Source organism: Oncorhynchus tshawytscha, linkage group LG16 (assembly GCF_018296145.1).
Source record: "Oncorhynchus tshawytscha isolate Ot180627B linkage group LG16, Otsh_v2.0, whole genome shotgun sequence".
In the NCBI taxonomy this organism is placed as follows: Eukaryota; Metazoa; Chordata; class Actinopteri; order Salmoniformes; family Salmonidae; genus Oncorhynchus; species Oncorhynchus tshawytscha.
The window spans coordinates 72,094,658-72,112,229 of record NC_056444.1 but is presented as its reverse complement, the minus strand read 5'-3'; the positions used below and the strand labels follow the sequence as shown (position 1 = coordinate 72,112,229).

Here is a 17,572-nt window from a genome sequence, read left to right as displayed (position 1 = left end):
GCTTCAGCCAAGGCCCAGCTTGGTAGAACTCTCTATTGGGATGGAAGCAGTTCACAGCCAGCCCTTTTCATCTTTCATCGTTCTTCCATTGAAAGACTTAACAATATAGGCTTTTACTGGGCATACTGGTGCCAGTGTTGAGCTTGATGTTGATATAATTGTATGTTGGAGCTTCTGAGCTTTCCAGACAAAACAATATTACAGTTTTTTCCAACTGCTTACACACAAAATCTTTTCATGTCACACGATTTTTTGAAACCTCTCACTCAAAGTGCAAAACTACACACCAAATATCCAAAACCATAAGCTATTTCTCACCCTTTGACTCAGTTGTCAATTGCATAAAACACTACACACAATTCTCTACCTAAAACACAAAAATCTAACAGGAAGTGACTTGCTTTCCTTTTCCAAACACAACCAATCAAAATGCTACACTTATTCACCAGGTCACACACTCCTCACATGTGCAAACACTAATAGCTTAACTGATCACTAACCAATCACTGCTTTACTGTAGTATAGGCCTATAAATAGGTCAAAGGTCAGATTACCTGTTTTGAACAATGGATGCCAACAATGGACAGAGAGCAAGAGGAGTAGGAGGGAGAGGAAGAGGAAGAGGAAGAAGAGGAAAAGGGCAAAGAATAGAAGGAAGGAGAGCCATCTCTGATGAGATTAGGGCAACACTTGTTGATCATGTGATCAACCACGGTTTGACCATGAGAGAGGCTAGACTGAGAGTCCAGCCCAACTTGAGTTGATTTACAGTGGCGTCCATAATTCAAACCTTCAGAAATGAGAACAGGTATGCAACTAACTAATGACTATTTTAGCATTACAGTAATGTACTGTAAAATACATATGACTGCATAGTATTGCATAAACATTTGTAACTCTAAGCTGTCCATTTACTGCACTGCATTGAATGAATGAGGTTGGTTATCATGCTGTACTACCTTTTTTTGTACATTGTTTATAGTTCCTATGCTGAACACATACTGTGTTTGAATTCTGTACAGAGTAGAAAGGCAAAGACATCATGGAGAACGAGGACGCTTGTTTACAGATGTACAAGAGACTGCAATTATAAATATGGTTTTGGCCAACAATGCAATTGGGATTTGAGAGATAAGAGAGCATATCTTGAATAATGACACCATATTTAACAACACCAATGCTGTAAGACTGTCGACCATACAACGCATCCTCCAACGGCACCGAGTGACGATGAAACAACTTTATTGTCGACCATACAACGCATCCTCCAACGGCACCGAGTGACGATGAAACAACTTTACAAGGTGCCATTTGAGAGAAACTCTGACAGAGTCAAGAATATGCAACATGACTTTGTAGAGGTATGTATGCAACACTACTTCCAGTACTTCAGACATACCACATTTACTCATCTGTATATCCTTTTGTCTGTTACAGAGAGTATTGGAGCTGGATGCCCATGTAATTCACCATTAATTTATTTATGTGGATGAGGTTGGCTTCAACCTCACCAAAACCAGGCACCGCGGAAGAAATGTAATAGGACAGAGGGCAATTACCAATGTCCCTGGACAGCGTGGGGGTAATATAACTATGTGTGCTGCCATCAACCAAAACGAGTCCTCCATCACAATGCCACACTGGGTCCGTACAACACCGGCCATATGCTCACTTTTCTGGATGCAATTTACACAATGCTTGTCCCTGATCCAGATGAGGAGCCTGCTAGATTTGTGGTTTTATGGGACAATGTTAGTTTTCACTGGGCTGTTCTGGTCCAAAACTGGTTTGCCACCCATCCACAATTTGTAGTTTTGTACCTACCCCCATATTCACCTTTTCTAAATCCCATAGAGGAATTCTTCTCAGCCTGGCGCTAGAAAGTGTATGATCGCCAACCCTAAGCCCGCATGCCGCTTTTCCAGGCAATGGAGGACGCATGTGGGGACATAGAGGCTGCCTCTGTCCAAGGTTGGATACGCCACGCTAGGAGATACTTCCCTCGATGTTTGGCAAGAGAAAACGTATCTTGTGATGTGGACGAAGCATTGTGGCCAGACCCAGGCCGGAGAAGAGATGAAGCGTAGCTTAGCACTGGTGACTGCCCCCCCGGGACCCCACACACACAATTGTGTTCTTTACTGTATTCTAAAGAATATACTTTTGGTTTACATATGTTTATGGTTTTGTTGTATGCTACTGTATACAACAGTAATGTTTGGCCAAATAAATATTTTCTGTTTCTACATTGCATTGGTGTTTACAGTGTACTTGTTACCCCTCTCAGCAGATTACTTTCGCTGTAGAACATTGTATTGAAATGTAGATATAAGCCTATGAAAGACCAAAGAGCTTTAGATTTAGAACAACAGTGTTTACATGGTATATCCAAAAATGTACTATTATGAAAGCAGTGTTTGCCATTTGATGCAAATGCTTCATTCTTACATGTGTTTATGGCATTTTGAATGCAGTGTTAAATTTTGAAGGAGATGTGAGGCATTTTGCATTTTGTGTGTGCAGTTTTGGGAATTGTGTGTAGAGTTTTGAAAAAAGTAGACAGTTTTGAAAACGAGTGTAAGCAGTTGGAAAGAACTGTAATACATTTGTATTATAAATCCTTAAAAAATATATACATCCAACAAAGTAACATGTTCTTCCATATGATATTTTGATAAAAGACTTTGAACACATGACTTGATTTTGTGTAAATGTAAGGGTGGAATCACAGCTATATGTACCACTACTGCACTAGCTGTCCTTAGTCTTTACTGTGCTTTGACCTTTCTCATTTGCATAATATTATGATCAAAACATTATTTACCATACAAAAGGTGTAGAGGTATAATCTATAAGCATGGCCCTGTGGGATGGTAAGAACTGTATACTCTCTCCTCTCACCTGTGCTACATTAACTCCACCTTCCTTTCTCTTCTTCAATTAGGTTTTATGGCCATTGGCCTCCAATATGTTGCATCACCGCAGCCAACTGAACAAGTGTATAAATCCATTATACACTACATAACCAAAAGTATGTGGACAACAGCTTGTTGAACATCTCTTTCCAAAATCATGGGCCTTGATATAGAGTTGATACCCCTTTGCTGCTGTAACAGCCTCCACTCCTCTGGGAAGGCTTTCCACTAGATGTTGGAACATTGCTGAGGGGACTTACTTCCATTCAGCCACAAGAGCATTAATGAGGTTGGGCACAGATATTGGGCGATTAGGCCTGGGCCGCTGTCGGCGTTCCAATTCTTTCCAAAGGTGTTCAATGGGGTTGAGGTCAGGGCCAGGTTAGGTCGGTGCAGGCCAGTCAAGTTCTTTCACACCAATTTCAAAAAACATTTCTGTATGGATCTCACTTTGTGCACGAGGCCATTGTCATGCTGAAACAGAAAAGGGCCTTCCCCAAACTTTTTTCACAAAGTTGGTAGCACAGAATCATCTAGAATGTCATTGTATGCTGTAGCATTAAGATTTCCCTTCACTGTAACTAAGGGGCCTAGCCCGAACCATGAAAAACAGCCCCAGACCATTATTCCTCCTCTACCAAACTTTACAGTTGGCACTATGCATTGGAGCAGGTGGCGTTCTCCTGGCATCCGCCAAACCCAGATTTGTCCGTCGGACTGCCAGATGGTGAAACGTGTGATTCATCACTCCAGAGAACGCATTTCCACTGCTCCAGAGTCCAATGGTGGCCAGCTTTACATCACTCCAGCCAACGCTTGGCATTGCACATGGTAATCTTAGGTTTGTGTGCTGCTGCTCGGCCATGGAAACCCATTTCATGAAGCTCCCAACTAACAGTTCTTGTGCTGACTTTGCTTCCCGAGGCAATTTGGAACTGAGTGTTGAGTGTTGTAACCGAGGACAGATGATTTATACGCGCTATGCGCTTCAGCACTCAACGTTCCTGTTCGTGTTTGTGTGGCCTACCACTTTGCGGCAGAGCCGTTGTTGCTCCTAGACGTTTCCACTTCACAATAACAGCACTTACAGTTGACTGGGGCAGTTCTACCAGGGCAGAAATTTGACAAACTGACTTGTTGGAAAGGTGGCATCCTATGACGGTGTCACGTTGAGAGTCACTGAGCTCTTCAGTAAGGTGATTCTACTGCCAATGTTTGTCTATGGAGATTGCATGGCGGTGTGCTCGATTTTATACACCTGTCTGTGGCTGAAATAGCCGAAACTACAATGTCATACTCTTTTTGACCAGACAATTTCTGATAGATGGGCTAGATGGGCTACACATACTGAATTTTTTTTTCGCTCACTCAGACGCTTTCTCCGGTGAGATACATCCAGCCACTTGCGAATTGAAGGAAAATTATGAAAAACAGAGAAACTAAAGATAGTTGCATTAAAGATGTTAATACATTAGTTGCTATCTTTTTTTCTCTGTACATTTTTTGGGGAAGCCTGGCTTCCCTTGTCATCCATCAGTACACGTCATTGCTATTCCTGCTCTTTTCCCATGATCCATCAAACGCATATATTGTGTCAGGTTCAATTGACACTTTTTTCAGTGCTTATTTGAATGTTATTGAGAAAACAGAAAGGTGTCAAATATTTTTTTCTCAAACATCCTTTCTGAATTCAAAATTATTCGTAGACGTAATCATCTACTTTTTAATCTGATTGCAATATTTTTGCTGGTAACATAACAAATTACAGTTAGAGTTTTTTGATAAACCGTTACTCCACAATGCTGAGTGTCTCTAGTGTGGACATTACAACACATACAGAGCAAATGGAAATTCACTGCTCACTGTCTATATCTGTTGGCCTACTCCATTGTCTCTATTGTGAACATTATATTACCCATCAAATAGAGCTCTGCTTACTGTATGCCAATGATCTACTGTGCAATGGTCTCTCGTGACAGACCGTCAGCACACTCAGATTTGCTTCCAGGTTCCAATGATCAAATGTGAGATTATGTTGTCATTATTGGAAAATTAAGTACTTTGTACAATAACAACAAGTTGATAATGAGTTAAATATCATGAAACAGCTACATTATGCATTCCAAAGCCATCATATATCATTTCAGCTACATAAAACTTCCATTCTATGCTCTGGTCAGATAGCCTACATAAACCATAAATCTACAATCTTTGCATTTTTTGTCACAGTTAACGAGAAATGTGCCAGTGACAGGTCAGTTAACACTGTCCTTTGTGAAGAACTGGGAGAAATGGGAGATGACAAGGAGGAGTCATGGCTGGGGATGATGTTGAAATCCCCTCAGAGTAGAGGCACAAATCCCCATGTCTAGGAAATCCGGGCTCCATCTTGGATAAGCCCAAAGCTCTCCGAACTGGACCCAATTTACAAAATGCTTTGATGGAGAGTTCATTTGAGTAAAAATGTACATCTTGAAACTTGGAGCTATCTGAGGCCATTTGAAAGCTATAACTGTATTATAGAAACCATAAGGCATGCATAAAGAGATCTTCATTATACCTACTAATACTGCAATACCACTGTCTTAGAGTTTGATGTAGAGTGTGAAAGGATTTGGAAAGGATCAAATCTATAAAACAAAAAAAAGCAATGATCCATATTGATGATTGTCAAAAACTGGACATTCAACCCATGTTTCATTTGAACCATTTACAAATCTCCCTGTATAAATATTATATCATGTACATATTGAAGGCTATAACGTAACTGTTGAGCAAATATTTTTCTTTTTGAACATATGCTCATATTTGTACATTAAACTGAGTAACAGTTAAGCCCGCTGAATTTCTAAAAGGAACCAATTGAACCTGCCTTGAAGCAGGTCTAATGGTTAGCAGGGAATGACAGTATGTTGATATTGGAGTCAGAATACAAACAGAAAGCACCAAGATGCTCAGAAACTCTTCAGTGTGAATTATTGCAGATAAATCAGGGTAATCAAGTGCAGCAGCATTGGATGAACGCTGCAGTGAAACCCAAATAAATAAAAGTCAATTTTCCACAGTATGGAAACATTGGCAAGTATCAGGTGGAGAAAAATAATTACATTGCTGTAACGGTGGGTGAGTGATGGGTGTGGAGTCAGACGCAGAGAGCAAAAGTAAACGGGTAAACACGCTTTAATGTCCTCTACAAAGTAACAGGTCCAAACGTGGGTGAAGCCCTAAACACAGGTGCAAACAAACCCAAAACCACTGTTACAAAACCCGGACAGCGAAAACCCAAAAGACAACGATATACCACAAACGTAACAATAACAACAGAACACTGGAACAAAATAAAATAACGTGCATCAACGAAACAGTCCCATGTGGCGACAAACACTGACACGGAAGACAAACACCCACCACTCAAAAGTGAAACCCAGGCTACCTAAGTATGATTCTCAAATCAGGGACAACAATTGACAGCTGCCTCTGATTGAGAACCATACTAGGCCGAACTCAAAAACCAACATAGAAAAACAAACATAGACTACCCACCCCAACTCACGCCATGACCATACTAAAACAAATACAAAAAGAAAGGAACTAAGGTCAGAACATGAGAGTACCCCCCCCAAAGGTGCGGACTCTGGCCGCAAAACCTGAACCTATAGGGGAGGGTCTGGGTGGGCATCTGTGGCGGCTCTGGCACGGGACGTGGACCCCACTTCACCATAGTTTTTTTGCGCCTCTTAGCCCGCCTCCGTGGCCTCTTTAGAGCGACACTCGCCGCCGACCTTGGACTGGGGAGGGCGATTCTGGCATCGCCTGGCTGACTGATGGCTCTTGCAGCTCCTGGCTGGCTGGCGGCTCTGGCGGCTCCTGGCTGACTGACGGCTCTGGCGGCTCCTGGCTGACTGGCGGCTCTGGCGGCTCCTGGCTGCCTGGCGGCTCTGGCTGACTTGCGGCTCTGGCAGCTCCTGGCTGACTGGCGGCTCTGGCGGCTCAGGACAGACTGACGGCTCTGGCGGCTCAGAACAGACTGGCGGCTCAGGACAGACTGGCGGCTCTGGCGGCTCAGAACAGACTGGCGGCTCTGGTGGCTCAGGACAGACGGGAGACTCTGGCGGCTCAGGACAGACGGGTAGGGCTGCCACCGGAGGGCTGGTGCGTGGAGGTGGCACCGGACAGACCGGACCGTGAAGGTGCACTGGAGCTCTTGAGCACCGAGCCTGCCCAACCTTACCTGGTTGAATGCTCCCCGTAGCCAGGCCAGTGCGGCGAGGTGGAATAGCCCGCACTGGGCTGTGCTGGCGAACCGGGGACACCATGCGTAAGGCTGGTGCCATGTACACCGGCCCGAGGAGACTCAAAAACCAACATAGAAAAACAAACATAGACTGCCCACCCCAACTCACTCCCTGACCATACTAAAAGAAAGACAAAAACAAAGGAACTAAGGTCAGAACGTGACAATTGCATCAATAATATATTTATAACGCTTTGGCAAGTATCCCCCCGGGCGAATCAAGCCAACAATGTGGTGTTTTTTCTTCATCTTCTCAAAAATGGTTAATGAATGTTTGTCCTTGGTGCTGCCTGCTAGCATTCTTGGTGGCTCTCCAGGTCTTTAGATCCCATTTGTTCTTCCAGAAAACATATTCATAATATTGACAAATGAATTCGTTTGAGAGGCTGTTCCAAGCCCACCACACCCCATACCCATTTTCACATCCACACACATACAGATATACACCACAGACAAACTATCTCCAGCGAGAGCATTTGACACTGTAGCACATCTTCCAATAGGCTTCGTTGCTGTTGAAATAGATTATTTATCATTTATCAGAGTTAACTGTAATTACTTTTTAACTCAGTTGCAAGGCTAACAAAGCGTGTGTTACGTATCTTTTTACTGCTTTAAGGATGAGCTTTATGTATTCAGCATCCACATGTATACATCAATGACTGCAGACAAATGTATAATATGATCATCAATCTTACAGGTTTGACAGTAAACATATGGCTGTCCATCTTTCAGACTGCCAGTGTTTCATTGCCACTGATACTGCGATATCAGTCTACTGTGTTACTGTGTTGCAGCATTGCACCATACCAATCTACTGTGCCATATTTTGTATTTCAATCTAATTGACTCTGATTCTCTCTGTTTCTCTCTCACTGTTACCACCATCTGCTTGTCCATATTGTGTGATCCTGCATTTGGTCCTTGCGGCTCTGCTCCAGACGTCACTTTTGGCCTCCTCCTCGGTGTGTTTGTGGTGTGTGGCTTGGTCCTGCTGACTCTTTGTGCCTTCGCCTCCTGGAAGCTGTGCTGGGTGCCTTATTTGCGGAATAAAGAGGCAGCGGCCCTCTCCTCCAACTCTGCAGCCATCACTCCGGCCTGTGGTCCCCCAGACGACTGCCCTCCCTTCCACCTCCACCTTCACCCTCCTCACCCCCTCCACCACAACCAGCACAAGTTCCTCCCCAGCCCCAACCAGCAAAAGTCACCGGTTACCATGGCAACGGATAAGGTGAAAGACCCGATGGGTTCCATGGGATTCCTAGAGGCTGCTGTGAAGATAAGCCACACATCGCCTGACATCCCCGCCGAGGTGCAGCTCTCAATGAGGGAGCACTTTTTGAGGCGCACGCAACGCATGCAGCGGCAAGCCACTGAGCCCGCTTCTTCCACCAGGTCAGCACCCACAGCACGCACGCACACACACACACACACACACACACACACACACACACACACACACACACACACACACACGCACACGCACGCACACACAGAAGCATGGTCAGAAAAACTGAATGGGTCAGTTAGTCAGCAGAAATATCTATAGTCCGTTAGAAGGAAACTTCATAGGGACCTCACAAAAAACGACAAAAATAACGTCACTAACAAAGTTACGAATGAACTTTTATCTGAATTCAATTTGTTATTCCACAGCTGTTTAAAAATACAAATTGTACATGATTATCATAGTGAAAAAGACAATTATGTTTCAATTTGTTTCGGTCCTCCCAAGCGCTTATGTTACTTTTTGCCTGTGAGCCATTTGGTGCTGTTCATTTAATATAAGGTTAATATCTCCAGACCACTTCATGATGAGTAATGCAATACACTTAAAAGCGTAAAATCACCAGTAAAACAACCCCACAGACATTATTCCACATAGCCACAACCATAACGGGGGTCTAATTATTGGATGTACCTCAAATTATTTTTCAATAACATAATCTCTGTGCTCTGTTGTCTTGAAATACCCATACCCATCCTGAATAACAGCCCCCTAAGAGTAGGACCATTTATACTACTGACTAAGATAAATTGAATTGGGGACCATGTAGTTCTAGGTTGCAGAAACACTATTAAGATTCGAGAAACCACTTGGAATTGAATTCACCTGCTGGGCACTCAAGCAATTTTTCAAAACACTGACCTTTCCAGACGCCACAATGAAGCTGTTCATATTCTCCCTCTTCTCCTCTCTCTCTGCCTTTTTACACACCGCCTGTCGCTACTACATGCTGAATGGTTTAGTGGGGTTCTCATATTTCTCCCTCCTCTCTTCTGTCTCTGCAGACACAGCTCATTCAAAAGGCACCTGCCCAGGCAGATGCAGTCCATCAGCCTGGACCTGGGCAATGACTATGCGGATGAGGATGAGCAGCCCACCAGCATCGGACGCATCAAACCAGAACTCTACAGACAGAAGACCTTGGATACAGACGAGTCCGCCAAGAACAGCAACTCCAAGAACTGCGGGAAGATCAACTTCTCCCTGAAGTACGACTATGACAATGAGGCCCTCCTGGTCAACATCCTCAAGGCCTTCGACCTGCCCGCCAAGGACCTGTGCGGAAGTTCCGACCCCTACGTCAAAATCTATCTTCTCCCAGATCGCAAGAAGTTCCAGACGCGCGTCCACCGGAAGACGCTCAACCCCACGTTCGACGAGTCCTTCCAGTTCCCCGTGCCTTATGATGAGCTGGCTGTTAGGAAGCTCCACATGAGTGTGTTTGACTTTGACAGGTTCTCCAGACATGATATGATCGGGGAGGTGGTGGTGGATAACCTTGTTGAGACGTCAGACCTCTCCAGGGAGACAGACATTTGGAGGGACATTCAGTACGCCACAACTGTAAGAATGTCTGTCTGTTTGTCTTTGACTCAAAGCAGAGTTGACATAGCCTGATCCCAGATCTGTTCGTGCTGACCAGCCTAAAGTTAACATTACTTATATTTGAAACCAGTTATAATAATCTCATTCAAATCATATGCCCCCCCCTTTCACCAGAACAAAAAATGATGAAGAAATGTGAGTTCAGCATGTCACAAATCTTTTGTTGAAGTAAGAATGTATTCAAGTCATATGAAATGATAGTAATTATAAGCTAAAGGCATAAAAAGTACATGTAATCATCGCAAAGGTCATAAAACTGTCTCGGCAAAAAAATTGAGCCCTCCAACGAGATACTGAAGTGGTCATTATATTTGACAGTAATTCTATTTGGATGGTGTCCTGAGGATGTCTTGATGAATAGTGCACTATGCTGTTGGCATCCGTTTGGATTCTATTGGAGTCTACATCACTCTGGCATCATTCTGGCATCACTCTGGCAGCTCTCTGGTCTGAGGGGTACCTCTGTCAGATTATTTTATTTGGCCCGTATTGTTAGACTTCAGCTGCTTTCGGAGGGCAGTTCAATAATCCAGTAGTTATTGCTAAAGTGGCAGAAAGCAGTTGGCTCGTTGCTTAACAAACACATATTATTGAACAAGGACTCCCAGCCAAAACTCCCTCAACCACCGTGTTATATAAAGTAATGTATATAGTAGACGGACAAGGACGGTTCTAAATGTAATTGTTGCGTTGAGGATGTAGTAGCAGGCATAAAGGGGTTGAGGTGCATGTACTAGGCCTACCTTTAATATGAGCCTTGAACTGAGTGAAAGTACTGTTTACAAATGGGGGATGCATAAATAACACCGACCCACTTGGATCAGGAACATCAAGAGTGTAGAGGGGGCTGAGGGCTGGGAGGAGGGCAGGGTGGAAGACTTATTGACTTCAGGCAGTGTCTTAGAGCATGATCCATACAAACTATTTTGAGAGGGGTTTCTCACTAATCATAGGCCGCATGATGCATAAATGTTTAGGTAAGCCTGATTTATACATCTATAGGTAGGCCAACTGTGTCCACTGTTTCATCCTGTGGTGATAAAGTGATAAATGATAGTGGCTGATCATAAACTCAGAGGAAGTGAATGGTTGGGGCCGTATTGCTTGAGAATCAGCTTCAATCTAAAGTCTTATCCTGGCTCAAACCCTAACTGTAGCATTTTCCCTCATAACACTGACACTTGCATCCCTTGCCTTAGCACCACACCCCAGTTTTAATCCTGGCCCTTTAACTACTGCAAACCTGCACTGGTGCCGTGAAAAGCAATACTGTTTAACAAAGAGGAGGCATTAATAACAGGTAATACTGTCTCCAGACAGAGAGGGCAAGGGAGCCGTGCGTAAACTAACTGTTCTGACATTACTGAAGTCTTCACAATGATTCATTAGCTCCATTTCAGAACTGTAAATGTCAATATTGCATACAGTTCACGTACCACATTAGTCTTCTAAGATGCTCTGGACTAGAAAGTATTTTATGACACATTTGCTGTGGACTCATATTACTGCACGGAATCCAACTTTGTCTTCATCAACCAAATTCCCTCTCCCATTGGAGTGCTTTAGCTAAATCAGCTTTAAGTGCTTGAGACATTAAGTCCACATCACATCCCAAGTGATGGGATTTCTCTGTCAGAGGGGGAGGGCTCACCATAGCCCATTTAAAGTGATTAGAACCTCACCAACTTTAATGCATGTTCATGGGATGAAGCTTAGTCAGAACACCCCGGGAGAGACTGAGAACGAAACTTTCACTCCACATGAAATACTAACATTACATTTTAAACTCTTAACACTCCACATTAAATATTAACATTACATTTTAAACACTTAACACTACACATGCAATACTAACATTACATTTGAAATGCTTAACACTCCACAGGTGGCCATAAAGTAGATATTTTTCACTGTCATGCAGATTTGTCTCTACAACTTCCTCAGTGTGAGCCTGATACTCAGTTCTGTTTGTGATGACAGGCTTCACACCAATATCTCTTGAGGGATTTTGGAAAAGCATTGGCTGCTTCACAATCCATTTACATTGTATTGTTATTGTCCTTGCGCCAGTAGGGCTTGAAGGCATCCTTCCAGTGATGTGTGTCACATTAGTTTGTTTCTCTGTTTGTTCCCACAGGAGAGTGTAGACTTGGGAGAGATCATGTTCTCACTATGCTACCTGCCAACCGCAGGACGACTCACTCTCACCGTCATCAAGTGCAGGAACCTCAAGGCCATGGATATCACTGGATATTCAGGTAGGCAACCTTTATTGTGTGTGTGTGTGTGTGTGTGTGTGTGTGTGTGTGTGTGTGTGTGTGTGTGTGTGTGTGTGTGTGTGTGTGTGTGCTCTCGTGCACATTTGTGATGGTGCACTCATTGTTTTTCATACGTCAAAGTGAAAATAAACCCCGGCTGTAACATATCAAATTATAGATGTTATCAAATGTTGAATAAAAAGAGCAAACGAAGGGAAGTCCTCTCTAGTGCTGAGCTCTGTTTCTGTGAGAATCTTTTCATATTCACCACTGGCAATATGAAGATGTCACCTACAACTACTCATTTCTCTGAGGTTTCAGTCAGTGTTTTTATTCTAATCTAGGTGTGTCCCAGGTGGTACCCATTCCCATATAGTGCACTACAAAGGGCTAAAAGTTGTGCACTATGTAGGAAATAGGGTGCCATTTGGGATGTAGGATAACAAACTGCTGTTCCAAATTCAGTTTATATTATCAATAACCAAATATAATTTGAGGAAATATGTTTGCTTGCGAATTCAAGTGACATTCCCTGTTCCCTAAATGCTGTGAATCTTGTAGTATGTATTTCAAACAATTATTTTATTATTTGTTATTATTTTTCCGCTCATTGTTAACGACATTTTACAAGTTTAACATCCCTTCTCAGTTGAGGATTTAAATGTCTACCAATTGTTGCTGGATTGAATTGGATCTGTGTGCAGAAAACCATGGCTAGTAAATTGTACCCTGAAGCATATTTGGTTGCAAAGCAAGCACTCTTTATATTGTTGTGTATGGATCTAAGGCAGCTTACATCTGACTAGTTTACTGGCATAATGGATTATAGGAGCTGAGGGATGAAGATTGAAATCAGTATTCACCACGCCAATATGTTTCACTTTATTCCATTAAAACATTATTTCAGCAGCTTTTGCTTCCTCCTCTTTCAATACAAGAGGTGTTTACTCATCAATATCAAATGTACAGAGATTTATTTCAGACCTTTCCAAGGATGTTATTGTTATATTTAGGTGTAAGGTAGCATAGGAGTATAATACACATGGGAAATTTACTTTATGGGAAATGAAATTGATCGCTGCAGCATCAAAATGTATGTGTTGAGTTATGTTGCGGTCACTGCAGGCTTAATAAGTATAGCGTTATGTTCTCACATACTGAAACAATACCTGCATGCTTCAAATTTCAAGTGTTATTAGTCGTATGTACAGTATACTCATAGTATACATCATCCAACAAAATACTTATTTGCAGGTTCCTTCTCGACAATGCAACAACAATAAGAAATAATACAAGATAAGAATACGAACATGAAGTGAATGGCTCAGTAGAATAGAATAAACATCTTAGCAGGAAGGCACGATTTATAGTCCAATATTTACACGTGTTTTTGGGAAAGGGGGGATTGGGGGGCAAGTGTTTAAATTGTGCATTATTTAGCAATAATAATACGAGTCTGGCATCAACAGATGGGATGCGTGTCTAGCATGAATGTGTGTCTCTGTGTGTTTTTGGTTTTAGCACCCTTGTGGGGACCAGACCTTTTGCCAGTCCCCACACAAAGAAAAAGTCTAGATTTATGGGTTTGGTTTAGGGTTACAATTAGGGTTCGAGTTTAGGTTTAGGGTTAGGAGTTAGGGTTTTGAGGTTAGGGTTTAGGGTTAGGGTTAGGTCTAGGGTTAAGGGTTAGAGAAAATAGGGTTTTGAATGGGAATCAATTGTTTGGTCCCCACAAGAATAGTATCACAAACGTGTGTGTGTGTGTGTGTGTGTGTGTGTGTGTGTGTGTGTGTGTGTGTGTGTGTGCGTGAGTGTGTGCGTGTGTGTGTGTGTGTGTGTGTGTGTGTGTGTGTGTGTGTGTGTGTGTGTGTGTGTGTGTGTGTGTGTGTGTGTGTGTGTGTGTGTGTGTGTGTGTGTGTGTGTGGATGAGCATATATCTGTGTGTGTGTGCGTGTGCGTGTGTCTGTGTGTGTGTGTTGATGGGAGTATATCTGTGTGTGTGTGTGTGCGTGTGTCTGTGGATTAGTGGATTAGTGGATGAGTGTATATCTGTGTGGGTGTATGCGTAAGTGAGCGAGTGCATGTGTGCTAAGGTGCAAAGAGTCAGTGCAGGTGGTCAGTCCAGTTCAAGTGTTCAACAGTCTGATGGCTTGTAGATAGAAACTATCTCTGAGCCTGTTGGTATCAAACATCATGCTCCATGTGGGGTCCTTGATAATGCTGCATGTCAAGCGTTCTGGTGATAAATGTACAGAATCTCTTTCTCAAACCAAGGATGAAAACACAAGGAGATTTCTGGGCACCACGATTAATCTCAAGATAATGCGCCTATAGAATATAGAATTTACATCCTGATTTATATCTTATAGCTTTTTCTCTTTTCCACTTCAGATCCCTACGTCAAAGTGTCCCTCATCTGTGACGGGAGGCGTTTGAAAAAGAAGAAGACGACCATCAAGAAGAACACTCTGAACCCCACGTACAACGAGGCCATCATCTTCGACATCCCCCCAGACAGCATGGACCACGTCAGCCTGCACATCTCAGTCATGGACTATGACTTGTGCGTATAACACTTTGATTTAATCTTGGCATCCATAAGACAAATCTGGCATGCACTTGGCCAGCTACTTGGTAACAGTCTGTCAAGCACTGTCAAAAAATTCAACTCAGATGGTTCTCTCAGAATATTCAGCATCTGTGTAGTTTGCACAACACGCCCCCTAGAATAGAACAGTGCTTATGATGTCTATTTAAAAAATAAAAGTAAACACAACAAATAGAAAGAATAGATCAGGAGTCAGAACATTCACTTCACTGGTTGAATGGAAGCTCTGAGGGTAGTCTTGATCAACTAACGTGGCAGCTGCCGACTGGCGAACCGACTCTACTTTGAGGCTATCAGCCAGGGCTTCCTTGTTTTGTATCAGTCCATCCCTTAGATCCAGGATTATGATGTGGAAGAACAGAGATCCCTTCTGGTCTGGACTTTGTTGGTGCCATTACCATTTGTAGTTGTTTATTCATCCCATTTACATTTCAGACATTATCTCTCCAAGAGATGTGGAAATGACTCCTTTTAACCATAACTCGCTTTATCTTCACATGAACTGCAACTACTAATTATCACCTCTCCCTTTTAACTTTCCATTTTGCAGCCGTATCCTCTGATAACTAAATGTATACTGTACTTGTTATAAGGGTTGGAGAGGGGTGAAATAATTTTGCCAAATTAGCTTTTTTAATGTGAATGCAAAGATTTTACATTGGTGTGTTCCCAATGTATTTTTTTATTCTATTTTGTGAAACAAATTCAGCTATGAAATCAATCCTGCATTTTGTAATGTAGTGTCTCTGAAGAGCAGGATTAGCTGTACTGTTGTGTTGATGTTGTGTGTGTTGTCTGGCCCCTGCAGGGTAGGTCACAATGAGATCATTGGTGTGAACCGTGTGGGGTGCAGTGCTGAGGGGCTTGGCAAGGGCCACTGGAACGAGATGCTGGCGTACCCACGCAAGCCCATTGCACACTGGCACCCCCTACTGGAGGCCAAGAAATCAGAGAAAGAGGTTAGTTCATACAGCACGCTGCAGTGTGTGAAGAATTCGTAGGCATGAATATTGCATATAGTAAAAAATGTAGAGACATTTTTTCAAGGATCACATGTAGGATAAATAGTCAATGTCAGATATTGTAACAGTGTAATATCTATCTTCTAACTGAAGTCTGTGTGTGTGTGTGTGTGTGTGTGTGTGTGTGTGTGTGTGTGTGTGTGTGTGTGTGTGTGTGTGTGTGTGTGTGCGTGTGTGTCTGTGTCTGTGTACTGCAGTGGAAAACGCGGACGGCCAGTTTAGACAGCCAGGGCTCTTGCCCCTCCCCCAGGCCTCCTTCTAGCCCCTGAGCAGAACCACCTGTGACCCTAGTGAAATGGTCTCCTCTCTCTCCTACTAATCCTACATCCTGTCTGGTCTGTCTGCCTGCGCCTGAGGAGAAACATAACCCCACTCAGTCTCTTTCTCAGTCTTCACTCTCCCTCAAGTGTAGCAGCAAAGTGATCCCGTTCCCAAGAACTGATCCTGGATCAGCATCGCTGTCAGTTGTTTGTGACGTAACAATGCTTTTTTTGAATCAACATGAAGTGTTGAATTTAGGTTTACTGATCTGGAGTCAATCCCAGTACTTGGGGTGCTTTGGATTAGTTTTATCCTGAGCTTCTCATCAAGTGAGTCCCCAAAGGGAGAGCTTGTTGTCTGAGTGGAACAACAGACTGCCGGTTCCGAGTGTATCTATCTATGGGTTGAGTCCAAATGAATGTGATCACAGTTCTCTCACAGGGACTTGGTCCAACACACTGAAGTTTCTGCTCGAGAGAGAGAGAGAGAGAGAGAGAGAGAGAGAGAGAGAGAGAGAGAGAGTCAGTCAGTGGTCATTACAAGCTGTCACTTTATATTGGATCAGTTGGTCAAAATATGTTGCTTTCCTTAAGATAGGAAATTAAAGACTGGATTGACCTAAGGAATATCTAAAGCCGTCTGCCCTTACTATCTATCTACTAATATTGTGTGGAAGTAACAAAAACACTAAGGCACAAACAAATGTGTTGTTATTTAAAAAAAAAAACATTAATTGTCATATTAACCAAGCCAAAGAAGGCAAAAAAAACATATTTCACAATAGTACCTATGTTGAATATTTTCTCAATGTCAACCATTACATGTTCAGGAGTAATGAGCAGAACTTAAAGGGATGATTTTGACCTGTCAAATTGTGTTCATCAAATTTATAGAGAGTCATAAAGAAAAAAAGATGTGCAACACATCATATAAGCACATTGCAACACCATTGGTGCATAGCCTGCTGAGAGAGTCTATCTATGGAACAAAAAATGGTTAAAAAGCACACAGACTCCGAACCACCCTTACCTCTCCCTCCTGTTTCTTTCCTTGTTAGTCTTGGTGCTCTTGCCTATTCCATCGGAGAGTGTATTCTCATTAGTCCTGCTCCCATAGGTTTTCTCTCTCAGCCGAACGTATTGCACATCTTCAGCACCTTCTTATTGTATTCTGTTCCCTGGGGTTGGTTTGAACTGTACAGCACAGTCCTCTTTCTGCTAATGTAAAGTTTGTTTTTCCCACCAGAATACAAAGTAGACATACATTGGCTTGCGAAAGTATTCACCCCCCTTGGCATTTTTCCTATTTTGTTGCCTTACAA

At 42.8% G+C, this 17,572-nt stretch overlaps 1 protein-coding gene across 1 annotated transcript in view; it reads left to right on the top strand.

The window, feature by feature from the left end:
* The window catches only part of LOC112216289 (synaptotagmin-6-like), a 42,084-nt gene extending 25,050 nt beyond the window's left edge, over positions 1-17,034 (top strand). The window contains exons 2-7 of the mRNA XM_024376175.2: positions 8,151-8,604; positions 9,502-10,060; positions 12,240-12,360; positions 14,752-14,923; positions 15,777-15,927; positions 16,188-17,034. Of these exons, the coding sequence (XP_024231943.1) occupies positions 8,426-8,604; positions 9,502-10,060; positions 12,240-12,360; positions 14,752-14,923; positions 15,777-15,927; positions 16,188-16,259 (1,254 nt within the window). The 5' untranslated portion in view covers positions 8,151-8,425 and the 3' untranslated portion in view covers positions 16,260-17,034. The remainder of the gene's footprint in view (positions 1-8,150; positions 8,605-9,501; positions 10,061-12,239; positions 12,361-14,751; positions 14,924-15,776; positions 15,928-16,187) is intronic.
* The last annotated feature ends 538 nt before the right edge of the window (positions 17,035-17,572 follow it).